This window comes from Aspergillus multicolor, assembly GCF_047715735.1.
Source record: "Aspergillus multicolor strain CBS 133.54 unplaced genomic scaffold BDW74scaffold_41, whole genome shotgun sequence".
Taxonomy (NCBI): domain Eukaryota; kingdom Fungi; phylum Ascomycota; class Eurotiomycetes; order Eurotiales; family Aspergillaceae; genus Aspergillus; species Aspergillus multicolor.
This window is the reverse complement of record NW_027395992.1, coordinates 79,032-93,760: the sequence shown is the minus strand read 5'-3', so window position 1 is coordinate 93,760 and position 14,729 is coordinate 79,032. Positions and strand designations below refer to the sequence as shown.

Genomic DNA, 14,729 nt, shown 5'->3' with positions numbered 1-14,729 from the left:
CTCCTTCCTCATCGGGCCCTTCTGAGCTGCTGATAAGCAGCAATGCCCAATACCGCTCGCTACGCAGTATCTACAACCTTTACGGACTCGACATTCTCTCATCGTGCATTGATCGTCAAATTCAAGGTCACTGGACGGTCGGGTAAAACGGCCGAGCAGGCCCGCTACAGAACTATAGGCATCCACACTCAACAGCGATAGCTTTCGGTCACAAGTACATCTCACAACTCACATTTGACAACGGCATGATACGTCTAAAACAACGTCCCATCTCCCGAATTCAGGATCGGACTTGACCTTGACTCCGGCCGCTTCTGCGCCGCCATTTCTCTTCCGGCCTTCCACGACCCAGCCTCCAAGACCTGCGGCAGCGACAGCTTCACATCGCCAAATCGTCCGCTCTCGGTGATGCGCTGATGAAGAACATCCAGCAGCGCGACAGTCATCGCTCTCCATTCGACGATCTCATCGTCGCCTGCACCAAAGCAGGGTAATGGGCCGCCGGAGATGTTGAGACCCCTTTCCAGTGCTTCCGGTTTGAGAATAAGAACACCCATATCGACGAACAGCCCGCCGTTGCGGTACTCTGGTAGACCAGTGCCCAGCTCTGCATTCTTCCAGCTTGTGCCGAGGAGCCGCTCAAAGGGCACTTTAAGCGAGTACGCAAGCCACTGGGTGAGCTTGTGGAAGGGGGCAATTGTGGCTGTTTCGGAATCGGCATTGGCTGTCGATTCGTGCTTGCGTAGTAAAGACAATGCCCAGGCGTCGCCAATCGGCTTCCCAGCTACTTTTGTCCGATCTGATGGCCAGATTGGGATGAGGAGTGTTTGCAGTGTGCTCCAGAGCTCGGCGTAATCGAGGTTGTCGGTGCCGTTGCGGGTAAGATAGTCTGGACGTATTAACGCTCATCTCTTTGACTCTCAGAACGCAGGAGATGTGAACGGAATTGTATGACATACCAACAAGCCTACCCGGCCTTCCGGCTTCGCTGAATATTTCCGAATTCTCCAACAATGAGGCGCCCAGTTTCTGGAGTATTTCGACTCTCGCCGCCGCACCAACAAGCGGGTTCGTCTGGTCATCGATCTGGAATCCGCGATACAACGCTTCAACACTGAAGGTCTTTAACCCCTCACCTGGAGCCCCATATCAGCATGGTCTCGCTTGAATCCACCCAGACCACTCATCCAGCACTCACCAGTGACGATATCCTTCCTCCCATCTTCCTCACTCCCAGTGTTTCCGGCAAACTCCCCATCAAGAAACATATACAGACTTGCAACCGCAATCCCCTCACTCCGATTAAAAACATTCCCAGTCCCAGGCTCAGTAAACGTCCACAAGTCGCCCGCCCCCGCATCAAGCAGCACCGAAACAAAGAACAGGTCGAGAAGACTGCGCACTTTCTCTTTCTCATCGTACCCTCGCTCGCTCCATTGCTTTAGCAGCTTATTGATTCGTGGCACCGATCCGACTTCGAAGTGTTGCCAACGGCCGTGAGGGGGGATCGTGTTGTAGCGGTCGGGACCGAAGTCTCTCTATTGCCAATCATTTAATTAGCATTTGACGATGCGGAGCGTAGACTAGATCGCGTCAGATATACCTGGATAATCCTGATGACATATTCAACCGTCTCATCGAGCTTTTCGGCATGGAACTCGAAGTGGTTCAGGGCGTTCTGCTTCGCGAGATCAAGGACGAGATGAGCCCGCGAGCGGACGGCTTGCAGGGTGAGGAGCGGGTTTAGGTCGGACATTGCGAATGACGTCGAATAAGCTTCTGGTTGTATTCGAGGACAGCAAGATGTAAAATAGAAGGACAGAGATAGCAAAGTAATGTAGGACAAGGAGGATGTAAGGCTGTCCAACGTGCGGGGTTGGTTACAGTATGGAGGCCTTATCGCGGCTTATCAGCGCCTTATCGGATAAGAGTTGGAGACGGAGATAAGCGGGCAAGGGATTCGGAGATCTCCAGCTGGGCTGGCGTTTCGAAATTTCAACATCGCACGACCGTTTGAAGATAGCAGTCATTAGCTTGAAACCCCTAGAAAATATGGGAAGCGATGTATTTTGTTGGGAGAGCAAACAGTCAAAGTATGACTTTTACTACCAATAGGTCAACCACCACAGACTTCAGCAATACAATCTCGATATATATAACCGCTTCATCACTGGCGAACAAATGTCCTCCGGGAGGAGGGAATGCGAGACAGTCGAAGACTGACCCGCCCATCCAAGCAAGAACCAATGCGAAAACCTCGACAATAGTTCCGAAGCCTCGCGGCGAGCTGAAGTGGAAGGTGCGATCAACACCCGTCGAATGGTCTCTTCCGACTCTTTCATACATCTCCGGAACATCCTCGAAGATTCCTAGCAGTTGACCTGCCATTTGTTTCGACAATCTCGTTGGTACAGTTAAACTGACAAAAAGTCCTGATATTAATTATACCCCTGATGCGATTTCGGCAGGAGAACTACGCTAGATCACCAAAAGAAGTTGCGCCCAAGTCAACATCCACTACGGAAACTGCGAGACGTCAAAGATCGCCTCTATGCTCAACTCAAGTACGAAGAAACTTCAGTTGAAAGATTATTGTATACTCATTCCGCTATACCACGCTACCGCAGAGGGGGTACCTATAAAGATAATACAACACAAACCAACGCCAGGCTGGGAATCAAACAAGACACAGTACAGTCAGGAAGTCAGAAGCCAAAAACACCTCTCATCTAGAAAGCGACCGTCGAAGCCAACCCATCCATCTCACGCGCCCAGTTGCGGTGCTGGCTAATCTGGTAGAAGAACTTGCTGGTAAAATCACCGGCATCCTTCAAAATCTTGAATCCCTCGCTAATACTCTCCGCGCTCTCAGGTCCACGAGCGGTAACAACACCATACCACTCAACAGGCTCCTTCGCATCAGCACCGGCAACCTCAACACCAATGACATTGCCCAGGACCTCCTTGACCATCTGTGCAGCCTCGCCCATCGCACCGAGAGCCTTGAGGTGTCCGAAGGTCTCGGCGATCCAGTACCGGATCTGGCCGTTCTTTTGGAGTGTCTGGACGTGCGAGCCGCCGGGGATGAAAGTCGCGTCGAACATTGTCGAGCGCTGGCCGTCGTACTGGTGGTCTGCGACGACACCCTTAGAGGAGTTCCTGTCTTCGCCGTCGGCGAAGATAGGAGAGCGCTTGGTGCCGATGACGAAGGGGAGGGCCTGCGCGGCGAGGATGGCGGCCTTCATACCCTGGAAGGCGATCTTGTCGTAGCCGTCGCCGATGATGATCGCGACACGGCGGGACATGATGCCCGGCACCTTGGGCGGGAAGTCGAACTGCGAGAGGCGGACGGATTTCTTGCCGTGGTTCTCGCGGAGGGCCTTTGTGGGGATAGGAGCGCCGACAATCTCAGCAACTTCCTGTGCAAGGGGGAGGTCAATTTCAGCCAGGCGGTGGCCAGCCAGACGCTCGTAGACAATTGGGTCGTCGCAGTGGTCGAGTTCGAAGCCGAAGGCCTTCTTGACGTGATTTTTTTCGACGTCGGAGAGCGAGTTGTAGAAGAGCTGGGCTTGGTTGTGGTACTCCTTGAATTTGGGGGTGAGGTCGCGGCGCTTGCGGCCGGTGATCGGGGCGGGGTGCGACTTGAAGCCCTTGTCGCTGGCTGGGGGGTTGGCCTCGAAGCGGTTGGGCCAGTAGTTGACGCTGCCCTTTGTGATGCGGTGGCGCATGGCGCCGTCGCGGTTGTGGTTGAGGAAGGGGCAGACGGGGCGGTTGATGGGGAGTTCCTCCCAGTTCACGCCGAGGCGGGAGATCTGTGTGTCCTGGTAGGAGAAGTTGCGGCCCTGCAGGAGAGGGTCGTCGGAGAAGTCAATTCCGGGAACGATGTGGGATGTGCAGAAAGCGACCTGCTCAGTCTCGGGGAAGAACTCGTCGATGTTGCGATTCAACTCGAGCTCACCGACGACGCGAAGAGGGACAAGCTCCTCGGGCCAGACCTTGGTGGCATCGAAAATGTCGAACTCGAAGTTGTCCTGCTCCTCCTCGGGGATGGCCTGGATGGCGAAGTCCCACTTGGGGTAGGCCTTGTTGTCGATGGCCTCCATCAGGTCCTTGCGGTGGAAGTCGGGGTCCTGACCGGCGAGCTTGAGAGCCTCGTCCCAGACGAACGAGTGCACACCAAGGTGGGGGATCCAGTGGAACTTGACGAAGTGGCGCTTGCCCTCCTTGTTGATGAGGGAGTAGGTGTTGACACCGAAACCCTGCATCATGCGGTAGGAGCGGGGAATGGCGCGGTCGGACATGGCCCACATGAACATATGCGTGGCTTCGGGGTGCAAGTAGACGAAATCCCAGAAGTTGTTGTGGGCTGTTTGAGCCTGAGGGACTTCGTTGTGAGGCTCGGGCTTGACGGCGTGGACTGCACCATGTTAGCAAGAGTCATAATGTTGTTTGTTGAGGTACTCACCCATGTCAGGGAACTTGATCGCATCCTGGATAAAGAAGACAGGAATGTTGTTTCCGACGATATCCCAGTTACCCTCGTCGGTGTACATCTTGACGGCAAAACCACGGACATCACGGACTGTATCGGCACTACCCTTGCTACCCTGGACGGTAGAGAAGCGGACGAAAACCGGCGTGTTGCGCGACGTGTCCGTGAGAACAGGCGCATACGTCAAGTCCTCGATGCTCTCCTTGAGGGTAAAGTTACCATAGGCACCCGTTCCTCGTGCGTGCACAACACGCTCGGGAATGCGCTCATGGTCGAAGCGATGGATGCGCTCACGCGCAATGTGGTCTTCCAACAGAGACGGTCCGGAATGTGTCTCATTGGTAACGCGCAGCCAGTGGTCCGGGTCGCTGATGGCAACACCAAAGTCTGTCCGCTGCTCCTGGCCGCTGTGTACGTCGACGGTGTCCTGCGCGATATCAACAGCCTTCTTGTTCTTGGTGGCAGTGTCCTGCACTGCTTGCTGGGCCTTTTGCAGGCCGGCGGCGAGGTGTGTTGCCATGCTGATCGTGGGGTGCTTTGAAACAAAGAGGATAAACTCTGGCAGAAAAATAAGGTTGATTCGCCATGGCTCTGGAGGTTATATCCTGTTGCTGCAGGATTGCTGGCGGGTGGAAGGTCGTGATGTCATGTGCTGCCATCATGATGACAGAATGATGAAAAGCAGCTCGCAACTTCTCGATTTCAAAGCTGTCAATCTAGACCGCCGATCCCGTCCCATTGGAACACACGCAGGCCGTTGTCGATCATGCTTGTAATTATTTGTGTCTAATTGGTCTCCGCATTCGGCCTGTTCGTGACGATGACGCTGATTAATAAGTCGCCGATTACTGGCCGGCATCTCTCCCGGCAACCACCACCACCAGACCATACAAACCCCCAACTCTAGACCTGCTCTCACGATCATAACAAAGCTTAATCCCAGCAATCACCGCATCGCATCAGGACGACACAATCATGACGTCTGCCGATCAACCCTGCATAAAGAAGTCGTGTGATCGAGCGCCGACTCGTAGAAGGAAACTCAATGCAGCAACAAGCATAAATATCTAACCACCGACCCAAACTCTCTTTCCTCTTTTCAAAATGTCCACCCGACTCTTGACCCTCAATCCAACTCGCTCTCTCAGAAAATTCACTGCCCCAAGATACTTCCTCGCCCCCATCCACTCTCAAACCAGATCCATCTCCCAGTCACCCATCGCAATGGCCCCCCGCATCATCGACGCCATCAAGGAAGACCACCGCGAGATCGAGGACTACTACAACAAGATCCTCTCCGCAACTACCGACAAGGAAAAGATCCAATGGCAGAACCAGTTCACCTGGGAACTCGCCCGCCACTCCATCGGCGAGGAGCTCGTCGTCTACCCCGTTTTCGAGAAGAACCTCCCCGATGGTAAGGCAATGGCTGATAAGGATCGTCATGAGCACAACACCGTACGTCTAATCCCCCTCCACCAATGTTTTTAGATGAGAGTTGTTAACAAGTAAACAGGTCAAAAAGAAACTGAAGGAATTCCAAAACATGAAACCCTCCGACCCGAACTTCGAGTCGACCCTGAAGTCGCTCATGTCCGATCTCTCCGAACACATCCAAGAAGAAGAGAACGAAGACCTGCCCAAGCTTGAAGACGCCATTTCCACCGAGGAATCCCAGAAGCTGTCCAAGAGCTTCGGGCGCACGAAGATGTTTGTGCCCAGTCGCAGCCACCCTGCTGCGCCCGACAAGCCGCCCTTCGAGACTGTTGCGGGCCTTATGGCTGCGCCGCTTGATCATATCTCTGATCTGTTCCGCAGCTGGCCGCATACCAGTGGGATGCCGAATCCTTCTACTAAGTAAGCGCGCCCGTGTTATCAGGTTGGGATAGGGGACGGATGTCCTGGTGATGGGATGGCGTTTGGTCTGGCTTTACTTCGGCTTTGATCTTAATGTATTACGAATGACTTTCTTCTGTTTAGCTAGTCTAGCTAGTCTAGCTAGTCTAGCTCAGCTGAGCACACGAATATGAACGCACAATTGCAATTTTAATAATCTATGAAATGTTTCTTCCCTTTTATTCTCCAAGTTGCGAGTAGACTATGGGTCCGCTTGAGGTTGGACAAGACATGCATGAAATGACCTGCATCACCTTAATCCGGAGCCTGCAGAATAAAAATCCAGACCCTCCAGAATTTCTAAACCAAAAAAACCGGGGTACATACATACCTTACTTGATTAACAGTTCTAGGACCTTGGAAGCGGGCCCGACCTGCCGGGCCGTGCCCACTCTGTCAGTTGTTCCGTAATCCAGTTTACGCTGTGGGGATGGATGGATATAAGTCGGTAGAAGTTCGGAAGCTTGGCCCAGTACACCTATACCTACATAGAGCTCCTTTAGATTACCCAGGGGGTATTTTTACACTAGAAAGGATGATGCATAGGTAACAGTTCTCAACGTGGCACAGCAGAAACTTCCCTTCTCCCCGTCTCCCCGCTTCCTGCGTGGCCCCACCGTTGATAAGACTCCGCGGAGTAGGTATCATAAAGCTGGTGTGATGTGTTACAATCCTCGACGTCACTTGCAGCATCTCCAGCAACTAGAATAGCGTCATCGCTGTGCTAGCAATTCTATCCTAGTTCAATAATGTTCATGGAATGATTAAATGCCGGAAGAGGGGAGGGGAATAAGCAGGTAGAGAGACACCGCACGGCTAGCGGCTAGGCAGCGGATTTTCCTTCCGCTGTTGCTGATAGGGCGGGCTTGCAGGAGTCGAGAAATATCCCGCGCTGGTAACGTCATTACTGCTTAATTCAGAAAGTGATTGATTAGGGAAAAGCACGATTGGTGACTAGATGCAGATTGGAGGTATGATGTTTAGAGCAAAGAAGTACTGAGTCAACGGAGTACGTAGTAAAAAGGAACTGCGCTTGATTGATGTAATGCCTGAGCACAATATCTAAAGAAATACAGAACAAACAATCTTCAACTCTCAAGTCTCAAGTCTTAATCTGAATCAGGAATCGAATCGAATGGAAACTGAATTAGAGGACCCGCCTGTAGAAGCAAAGGGTAGAGAATAAAAAAAAGGAGAAGAGAAGAGAACATTAAAGCTCCCATTTCTGTACTGACTTCTCTTGGAATGAAGTCAAAGAGACTCGATCGAGCTTGCGCTCCTCGAATCTAAGCAAAGCCAGCCAGAGCCTTCGTAAACGTCTCGCCCCATTTCTCACTAAGACACCATTAGCAAGCTGCCCTCGCTCTCAAAGAATCATCAAGATTAGGGAAAATCGTAGGAACATACCTGGTATTCGTCAAAACAAACTCCTCAAGCTGCTCATATCCCCTCTTTTTCTCAGCCTGGCTCATAGTCGCCGCCTGATAAATCGCATCGGCGAGCTGCTGCGCACTACTCGGATTAAACGTAATGCTGCCCTTACTCATGAACGCCGCTGCACCAGCCAATTCCGACAAAACCAAAACACCATACCGATCCTTCTGACACGCCACATACTCCGCCGCAACAAGATTCATCCCGTCACGGCGAGACGTAATGAGACAAATATCCGCAATGCGATACAGCGCCGTGAGATCCGTGAACGGGACGCTATGGTGCAGGTAGATAATGGGACTCCCGTCGGGTGTCGAATGCTCGCCGTTGATCTTGCCGACAAGCATGCTAAGTTCGCGCTCGAGGTCCTGGTACTCCTTTACGTCTTCGCGGGAGGGAATCGCGACTTGGATGAGGGTGACCTTGCGCGCGAAATCGGGGTGCTGGTGTAGGAAGGCGTCGTAGCCTTGCAGCTTTTGGACGAGGCCCTTTGTGTAGTCGAGGCGGTCGACGCCCAGGATTACGGTCTTGCGCTTGTATTCCTCTTCCAGCTCTTCGACGCGCGCTTTGATCTCGGCGTTCGCGAGCCCGTCGGTGAATTTCGTGGGGTCGATTCCCACGATAAAGGTTCCCGTATGCGCTTTGTGGCCTGCGTAGGTTATTTCGTCGCCTGATACGGACACGTCTAGGCCGCGCGAACAGCACTCGATGAAGTTCCGCTTGTACTCGTCTGTGTGAAAGCCGATCAGATCGCAGGCGAGCACGCCGGTGAGGAGGTCTTTCTGAACCGGGAGGGCGCGCCAGAAGTCTTCGGCTGGGAAGGGAGTGTGCAGGGTGAAGCCGATGGGGCAGTGCTTGCCGGCCTTGTTAAGGCGCTCGCGGAGGTATGCAGGCAACAAAAGGAGGTGGTAGTCGTGGATCCAGATGAGATCGCCGTCGACGGCGGACTCGGCGACGCTATCGGCGAAGATCTCGTTGACCTTTTGGTAAGCTTTCCAGGCATCTTCGTTGAAGTCGACGCCGGATTGGTAGTGCAAAATTGGCCAGGCGATGCCGTCTGTCATACGTTAGCCCCTCTTCTAGGAATAAGAAAATAGAGAATGGCTTGTGGGGTGCACGTACTGGAGAACACGTTGTAGTGGCTATGCGCGAGCTTCTCGTCTAGGAAGATTCCGACTGCGCCATTCTCCCACAGCGCCTCGTTCGCGGTCTTGCGCTCTTCGGGGTCTTCGATGTTGGAGCCCGGCCAGCCGAACCAGCGGACGTTGGTGGACTTGCTGACGCCCGAAAGCGCGGTGACGAGGCCGCCGCTGGAGAGCGAGGACTCGTACTTTCCGTCGAGTTTCTTGAGGGAGAGGGGCAGGCGGTTGGAGACGATGATGAGGCCGCGCTTCTTGTCGGACATGGTGTTGTCGTTGTCGTCGTTGCTGTTTAGCTGTGCTTGTTCTTGTTTGACTTGGTGACTTGAGTGTGGGTAGAGTCAGGTCAGATTAAGTTGCGATGACAGAAGGCTATCTGGGGATTGAATACGAAGATAAAATAAATTCAATTGAGTTCTTTAGCTTTCATGTGTTACCAGTACCAGGTCCCGCCAGGGTGACCCCTTGTCGCTTCTTGGGTCGCGGGATTACGCCACTTGGGCGCCAGGGCAGCTGGACGCGTGTTCAGCAGCTGATGTCAGGATTTATCCGGAAGCCAATCCGTGTATACAAGTCTCGAGAACGGATTATCCCTGCCATCCTAGAATGTTCTGTTCTTGTCAAAGTGAGGTTCGTGGGATTGCGGGGATGATGCGGGGATGACGTCACCAGAGTGATGCCACTCTCACCACTTTCTTTCCTTCGACACTCGAGTCTACAGATCGATCGGACAGTTTGGGATGCCCAGAGTATACGGAGACCAGAGCCAAGAAGTATGGAACTGACGTGCAGCTGACCGCAAAGCGACGTAAAATGTCAAGCGGACAGTAACCGGCGAGGGCAATTGTATATATTGCTGCACACTAACTGAGAAGGGGAAGCACAAGAAACAGACACTCTGACCAACTCCAACAACTCCGCGATCCATCTACTTTATTTATTCTATATTTAGAAATCCTGATTCATAATGGCTGCTGACGAGCGTGTTAACCAGATGCGAGGCTACAAGGCGTACGTCTAGCCCCTTCTATTCTAGCCATGAAAACAATAATAACGACGATTAGCACTATTAACAACCCCCGTGTCTCCGACGAAGCCAAGCAGCACGCTCAGAGTGTTCTTGACAACGAGCTCGGTGGTGACCAGGCCCACGAGGACATCCTGACGGCACAGGGTGCTCGCGACAAGTCCCCCAACAGAGTTGCGGGTGGCTACAAGGCGTCCGTCTAACCTCTTATTCTCTCAACGAATTCTCGCTAACTGCCTCGTCCAGTGCGATGAGTAACGACTCGATCTCGAAGAAGGGGAAACAGCAGGCCAAGGAGAAACTCGGGGAGATGCCGCAGGAGTAATCGCTAATGTATCTTATGTCTATGTATTTTATGATGACTGCATGATGAATCTCACATAATTCTCCCCAGAATCTCGAATCTCCGTAGAATTCAGCTCTCACTTCGCATAATTACTACTAGCTACAATTCTTGAATGGAATTGTGGAGACCTCCAGCGACTACATCATGACAGCTTCACCTTCCCAACCCATTACATCATCGCCGGTCATGCCATCCCCAAGCTGTATATACACCCATTTCTCCTCCCATCTTACCACAAAATAGCTTCAATCAATCAATTGAACACTTACAACCAACCACCAAAATGTCCTTCACACGCACATCCGCCCTCCGCCTCAGCCGGACCCTCAACACCACCCGCCCCCATGTCACCCGCCGCACATACGCCTCAGAGCCCTCCGGCGCCGCACCACCCAGCTCCGGCGGCGGCGGCAACAACACAATGTACGTCCATAACCCGTGTTCTTAGGTGATAAAGTACTAACGCGTGTGCTGTATAGCATGATAATCGGCGCCGCCCTCGGCATCCCGGCAGCCTTCTACCTCCTAAAAGGAAAAGGCGACACGCACCCAACGCCCTCAGAGAAGGACAAGCCGGCGACGCGCAAGGCGCCAGCCGGCGAAGGCAGCATCTCGAGCAAGCAGGAGGGTCTCAGCAACGCGGACACGAGTCACCCGTACGTTAACGAACCCGGCAAGAGTATCACGGGCGAGGGGGAGACGGAGACGGCGAAGTTTAAGGGGACGGTTTCGCCGCAGCGGCCGCAGAATTAGGTCTTGCTGCAGGGGTTTGTATGATATTGATTTTGAGCTATGGGAATGAATATGAAAGCACTGGTTGCACGATCATCATTTGGTTTTCTTACTGTAGAGAAATGATAGAAAGCCGGGGCATGGCCAGAGGCTAGATTTGCCCTGTATAGAGTAGACGGAAAGGGGATCGGATGGCCCGGAGAGTAGATGATTCGTATCCACAATTAGCACATCATCACGTTCTCCGGAGAGCGCGATTACAGGAATCTGGGACGAGAGAGGGGTTATCGCAGTTGACGTCAAGAAGACCCTGATATCTGCCAATGGTCGATGAGACAGGGTAGGCCGCTGTCTGACTACCACCACCATAGGAATTGTATAAAGCTACGTCGAGCACCCTAGTCATACCTAAGTCCTTCCCAGTGAAAACTATTTGCAGCGCAACAAGCCCAGAGAAAATAAACCATACGGAAGAAATAGACTGGGCAGAATAAACGACAATGGCCCTCGTCCTCCAAACCGCAACGTTCGCCCACCAGTACCTAAACTCCTTCCTCTACGCCCAACCCACCAAACCCCCCGACGCCCTGAAACTCGGCGTCCTATCGTCGGCGCAGATAAACGCTGCTGCGAGTGCGTTTCCCTTCCCCCAACCACCTCTCCATACTCTCTTTTGAGAAGACGTTTCTGACAAAGTAACGCAGTAATCCACCCCGTCGAAACCCATCCCCACATCACACTCTATGGCATCGCCTCACGAACCCAACACACCGCACAGTCCCAGGCAAAAAAGTACGCCTTCAAACAAGCCTACGGCTCCTACCAAGCGCTCATCGACGACCCCGTCATAAACGTCGTATACATATCCACACCAAACGGACAGCACTACGAATGGACAGTCAAAGCGATCAACAGTGGAAAACACGTGCTAGTCGAGAAGCCGTTCATGAGTAACGGGGACGAAGCGCGCCGCGTAATCGAGTTAGCCGAAAAGAAGGGTGTTATTGTCGAAGAGGCCTTCCATTGGCAGTTTCATCCTGCGGCGCATAAGTTCAGGGAGATATTGCAGAGTGGGCAGTTTGGGAAGATTCTAAGGACGAATGCGCTTATGACGGCGAGTCCGGGCGTGCCGGAGGGGGATATTCGGTGGCAGTTTGATCTTGCTGGTACGTTTCCCCCCCCCCCACTACCACTTTTGGCGTGTATGATGGGATGTGCTGATAAATGAGTTCAGGCGGAAGCGCGATGGACATGACCTACGCGCTCTCGTTTACGCGGTACGCGCTCGAAACCTCGCACCCGAAGACAATCCACAGCGTGACAATGAAACCCTACGCCCAAGACCACCGCGTCGACGAAGCGATGTACGCGTACCTTACATTCCCCGCCAGCGACGCTGTGGGAGGCGGCGACGTCCAAAGCAGCATCTACACCGACATGTCTCGCTCCTGGAGTCTCAACATAATCCCGAAAGTCTGGGAGTTACCCTCGATCGAAATCGAGACCGAGAAAACGTTTGTGTATTTCTACAACGCGATGATGCCGCACTTGTACCACTATATCTCTGTCAAGGAGAAACTCACCGGAAAGACCGCTTATTACAGACAATACTCGGGCGGTCCGATTTGGGGGGAGCATACAACCAGCGATGGAGGGAAGGGAGGGAAGAAGGGGTGGAGTACGTACCGGTGGCAGCTGGAGGCGTTTGTTGAGAAGGTCCGAGGTGGGCAGCCGCCTGTTTGGGTGGGGGGTGAGGAGAGCGTGGTGCAGATGGAGGTGATTGATAGTTTGTATAAGGCTGCGGGGATGCCGGTGCGCGGGGATAAGACGGGTGGTGAGGGTGGGGAGAAGCAAGGTTAATTAGGTTAGACTGGAGGGTTTATGTACGATTTGGAGGCTTTTGTATGGTTGCTTGGCGGGATTTAATCATGGCTTTCACGGATGTTATAATTTTTCAATTCGTTGAGGTCTAGAGTTACACTGCAGACGGAACGGCACAGCAGACGGGAAGAGGAGACAGATAACAGTTCACGAGTCACATGCAATGTATACGACGACGACTACCTATACCTATACATACAGCATCTATCAAGCTATTTACTTGTTTTATTTCGTTAGGGTATGGAAGGAATCAAAGAGAAAAGAATGAAAAAGGCCGTGAGTACAACGTAACGCTTTTCAAAAGCATCAAGTAAAAGAATATAAAACCCACCATCCGTGTCCGCCGGGGCCGTTGATAAAGATCGTATATGTAGAAAGACAGAAAGCGCTGGCTAAGAAAGAATGAAGGCTTGGCGAGATAATCAAGAAATGCTAATCTGCAAATCAAAGATGTTCGGATCGTTCTGGTGGAACATCTGGTTCATCATTGGTTTCTCGACGCCGCAAGGCAATCCCCCCTCACTCATCCGCATGGGGACCTGCTGGCCATTCGAGAAGTCCATGCTAGAGTAGTTGGGAAGTCCATGCGAGTGATGCTGGAGAGTAGCCGCTCCCTGACGGGGCGAGATGGAATCCGAAGAATGCCGGCAATCAAGCTTACGGTCTCGATGCTCCTCGCGATCCGGCTCACCACTAGAAACAGAGGAGATAGATTCGTTCCTAGTCGCCTGCTTCACCATCCGTCCAAGGTACATATGGATCGCCTCATCATCGCACCGCGAGTGCATGAGAATCTGATCCTTAAGCGAAAGAAGCTGGCTATGTAGCTCCTTGATCTCGATTTCCAGACCTGATTTGCGACGCGACGCCTCCTGGAACCGCGAGCGCAGCTGGTCCGTCTCACGCTTCTTCTTCTGGCGAGACTTGGAGGCCGCCGCGCGGTTGCGCTCGAGGTGCTTGGCGCGCTTTTCGGTATCCCCCGTTTGCCAGCGCAGGGGGGAGGTTGACTTGTTGCTGCTCACATCTGAGTGCGGGGAGAAGTGGAAATCCTGGTCGCAGTCGGCCGGGTTGGAGTTGTTGGATGAGAATGAGGAGAAGCTAGGCATTGAGCCGTAGGAGAGATATGGGGGCTGGTTCATGTCGTCCGCTGAGCCTCGCCGGTTGTCTGGGGGCGCGGGGCGGAGTGCCCGGTTGCGGAGTCGAGGGCGGTTCATCTCGTCGCTCTCGGCTGGGATGGTGGGCATCTGTTGCATTGGTGTCTGTTGCTGGTACTGCCATGCCTCGAAAGGCATCTCAGGGTGGTGGTCGTCTTTCTCCAGTAGAGATAGGGAGAGATACTCTGGAGAGAACTCTTGACCCAGGAACAGCGACTCTGGGGCAATCGAGGCATCCAGAGAAGGATCGGGCTGGTAGAATGTGGATTGGTTGGCCATTTTGCTGTTACCAACGTGGTCCTGCTCGGTTGGCTGCAATCAATTGGCGTTTTGGAAATGCCGTCTCGCTCATATGATAGTAAAACAAGTGGCTAAGTTGGAAAGAAGAGGTGGGTTGCATATGTCAATTCGATAATAAAAATGTTGCAGAAGAATGGTTTTATTGAGGGCATGCGATAGCAAGAAGTTCAGATGAACTGAATGAAGTTAGGTACTTTGTATTACGTCAATGATGTATATCGAAAGATCAGCGCTCAAGTATGAAGAATTCAAGGACGAATAGGTCGAGATGAGTCGTAGACTCACGATCGGGCTATATACGATCCACGACGACATCGAGAAAGCGGGG

At 52.8% G+C, this 14,729-nt stretch overlaps 8 protein-coding genes across 8 annotated transcripts; 4 read left to right on the top strand and 4 right to left on the bottom strand.

Moving 5' to 3' along the window:
• Nucleotides 1-93: 93 nt before the first annotated feature.
• Nucleotides 94-1,868, bottom strand: BDW74DRAFT_162379 (URC4/urg3 family protein). The gene is made up of 4 exons (XM_073725948.1): nucleotides 1,604-1,868; nucleotides 1,199-1,538; nucleotides 960-1,136; nucleotides 94-889 (listed from the first exon to the last, which is right to left on the bottom strand). Exons 1-4 carry the CDS (start codon nucleotides 1,754-1,756, stop codon nucleotides 255-257), a joined length of 1,305 nt encoding a protein of 434 aa, XP_073578828.1. The 5' UTR covers nucleotides 1,757-1,868; the 3' UTR covers nucleotides 94-254.
• Nucleotides 1,869-2,657: 789 nt separating this feature from the next.
• Nucleotides 2,658-5,223, bottom strand: catA (catalase catA). The gene is made up of 2 exons (XM_073721572.1): nucleotides 4,466-5,223; nucleotides 2,658-4,417 (listed from the first exon to the last, which is right to left on the bottom strand). The coding sequence occupies exons 1-2, from the start codon at nucleotides 5,010-5,012 to the stop codon at nucleotides 2,730-2,732; spliced, it is 2,235 nt and encodes a 744-aa protein (XP_073578827.1). The 5' UTR covers nucleotides 5,013-5,223; the 3' UTR covers nucleotides 2,658-2,729.
• Nucleotides 5,224-5,596: 373 nt separating this feature from the next.
• Nucleotides 5,597-6,353, top strand: BDW74DRAFT_171040 (uncharacterized protein; the record flags this gene model as incomplete). Its single annotated transcript, XM_073727250.1, has 2 exons — nucleotides 5,597-5,950; nucleotides 6,009-6,353. The coding sequence occupies 2 exons, from the start codon at nucleotides 5,597-5,599 to the stop codon at nucleotides 6,351-6,353; spliced, it is 699 nt and encodes a 232-aa protein (XP_073578826.1).
• Nucleotides 6,354-7,298: 945 nt separating this feature from the next.
• Nucleotides 7,299-9,528, bottom strand: BDW74DRAFT_103578 (trehalose-6-phosphate synthase). Its single transcript, XM_073721571.1, has 2 exons — nucleotides 8,945-9,528; nucleotides 7,299-8,879 (listed from the first exon to the last, which is right to left on the bottom strand). The coding sequence occupies exons 1-2, from the start codon at nucleotides 9,225-9,227 to the stop codon at nucleotides 7,735-7,737; spliced, it is 1,428 nt and encodes a 475-aa protein (XP_073578825.1). The 5' UTR covers nucleotides 9,228-9,528; the 3' UTR covers nucleotides 7,299-7,734.
• Nucleotides 9,529-9,562: 34 nt separating this feature from the next.
• On the top strand, nucleotides 9,563-10,367 carry BDW74DRAFT_162374 (Con-6 family protein). The gene is made up of 3 exons (XM_073725947.1): nucleotides 9,563-9,972; nucleotides 10,026-10,181; nucleotides 10,235-10,367. Exons 1-3 carry the CDS (start codon nucleotides 9,929-9,931, stop codon nucleotides 10,311-10,313), a joined length of 279 nt encoding a protein of 92 aa, XP_073578824.1. The 5' UTR covers nucleotides 9,563-9,928; the 3' UTR covers nucleotides 10,314-10,367.
• Nucleotides 10,368-10,521: 154 nt separating this feature from the next.
• BDW74DRAFT_162371 (uncharacterized protein) lies at nucleotides 10,522-11,162 on the top strand. Its single transcript, XM_073725946.1, has 2 exons — nucleotides 10,522-10,757; nucleotides 10,814-11,162. The coding sequence occupies exons 1-2, from the start codon at nucleotides 10,618-10,620 to the stop codon at nucleotides 11,085-11,087; spliced, it is 414 nt and encodes a 137-aa protein (XP_073578823.1). The 5' UTR covers nucleotides 10,522-10,617; the 3' UTR covers nucleotides 11,088-11,162.
• Nucleotides 11,163-11,247: 85 nt separating this feature from the next.
• On the top strand, nucleotides 11,248-13,148 carry BDW74DRAFT_103557 (Gfo/Idh/MocA family protein). Its single transcript, XM_073721570.1, has 3 exons — nucleotides 11,248-11,699; nucleotides 11,771-12,232; nucleotides 12,301-13,148. The coding sequence occupies exons 1-3, from the start codon at nucleotides 11,567-11,569 to the stop codon at nucleotides 12,924-12,926; spliced, it is 1,221 nt and encodes a 406-aa protein (XP_073578822.1). The 5' UTR covers nucleotides 11,248-11,566; the 3' UTR covers nucleotides 12,927-13,148.
• Nucleotides 13,149-14,525, bottom strand: BDW74DRAFT_103551 (bZIP transcription factor). The gene has a single exon (XM_073721569.1). It carries the CDS (start codon nucleotides 14,378-14,380, stop codon nucleotides 13,370-13,372), a length of 1,011 nt encoding a protein of 336 aa, XP_073578821.1. The 5' UTR covers nucleotides 14,381-14,525; the 3' UTR covers nucleotides 13,149-13,369.
• Nucleotides 14,526-14,729: the final 204 nt, after the last annotated feature.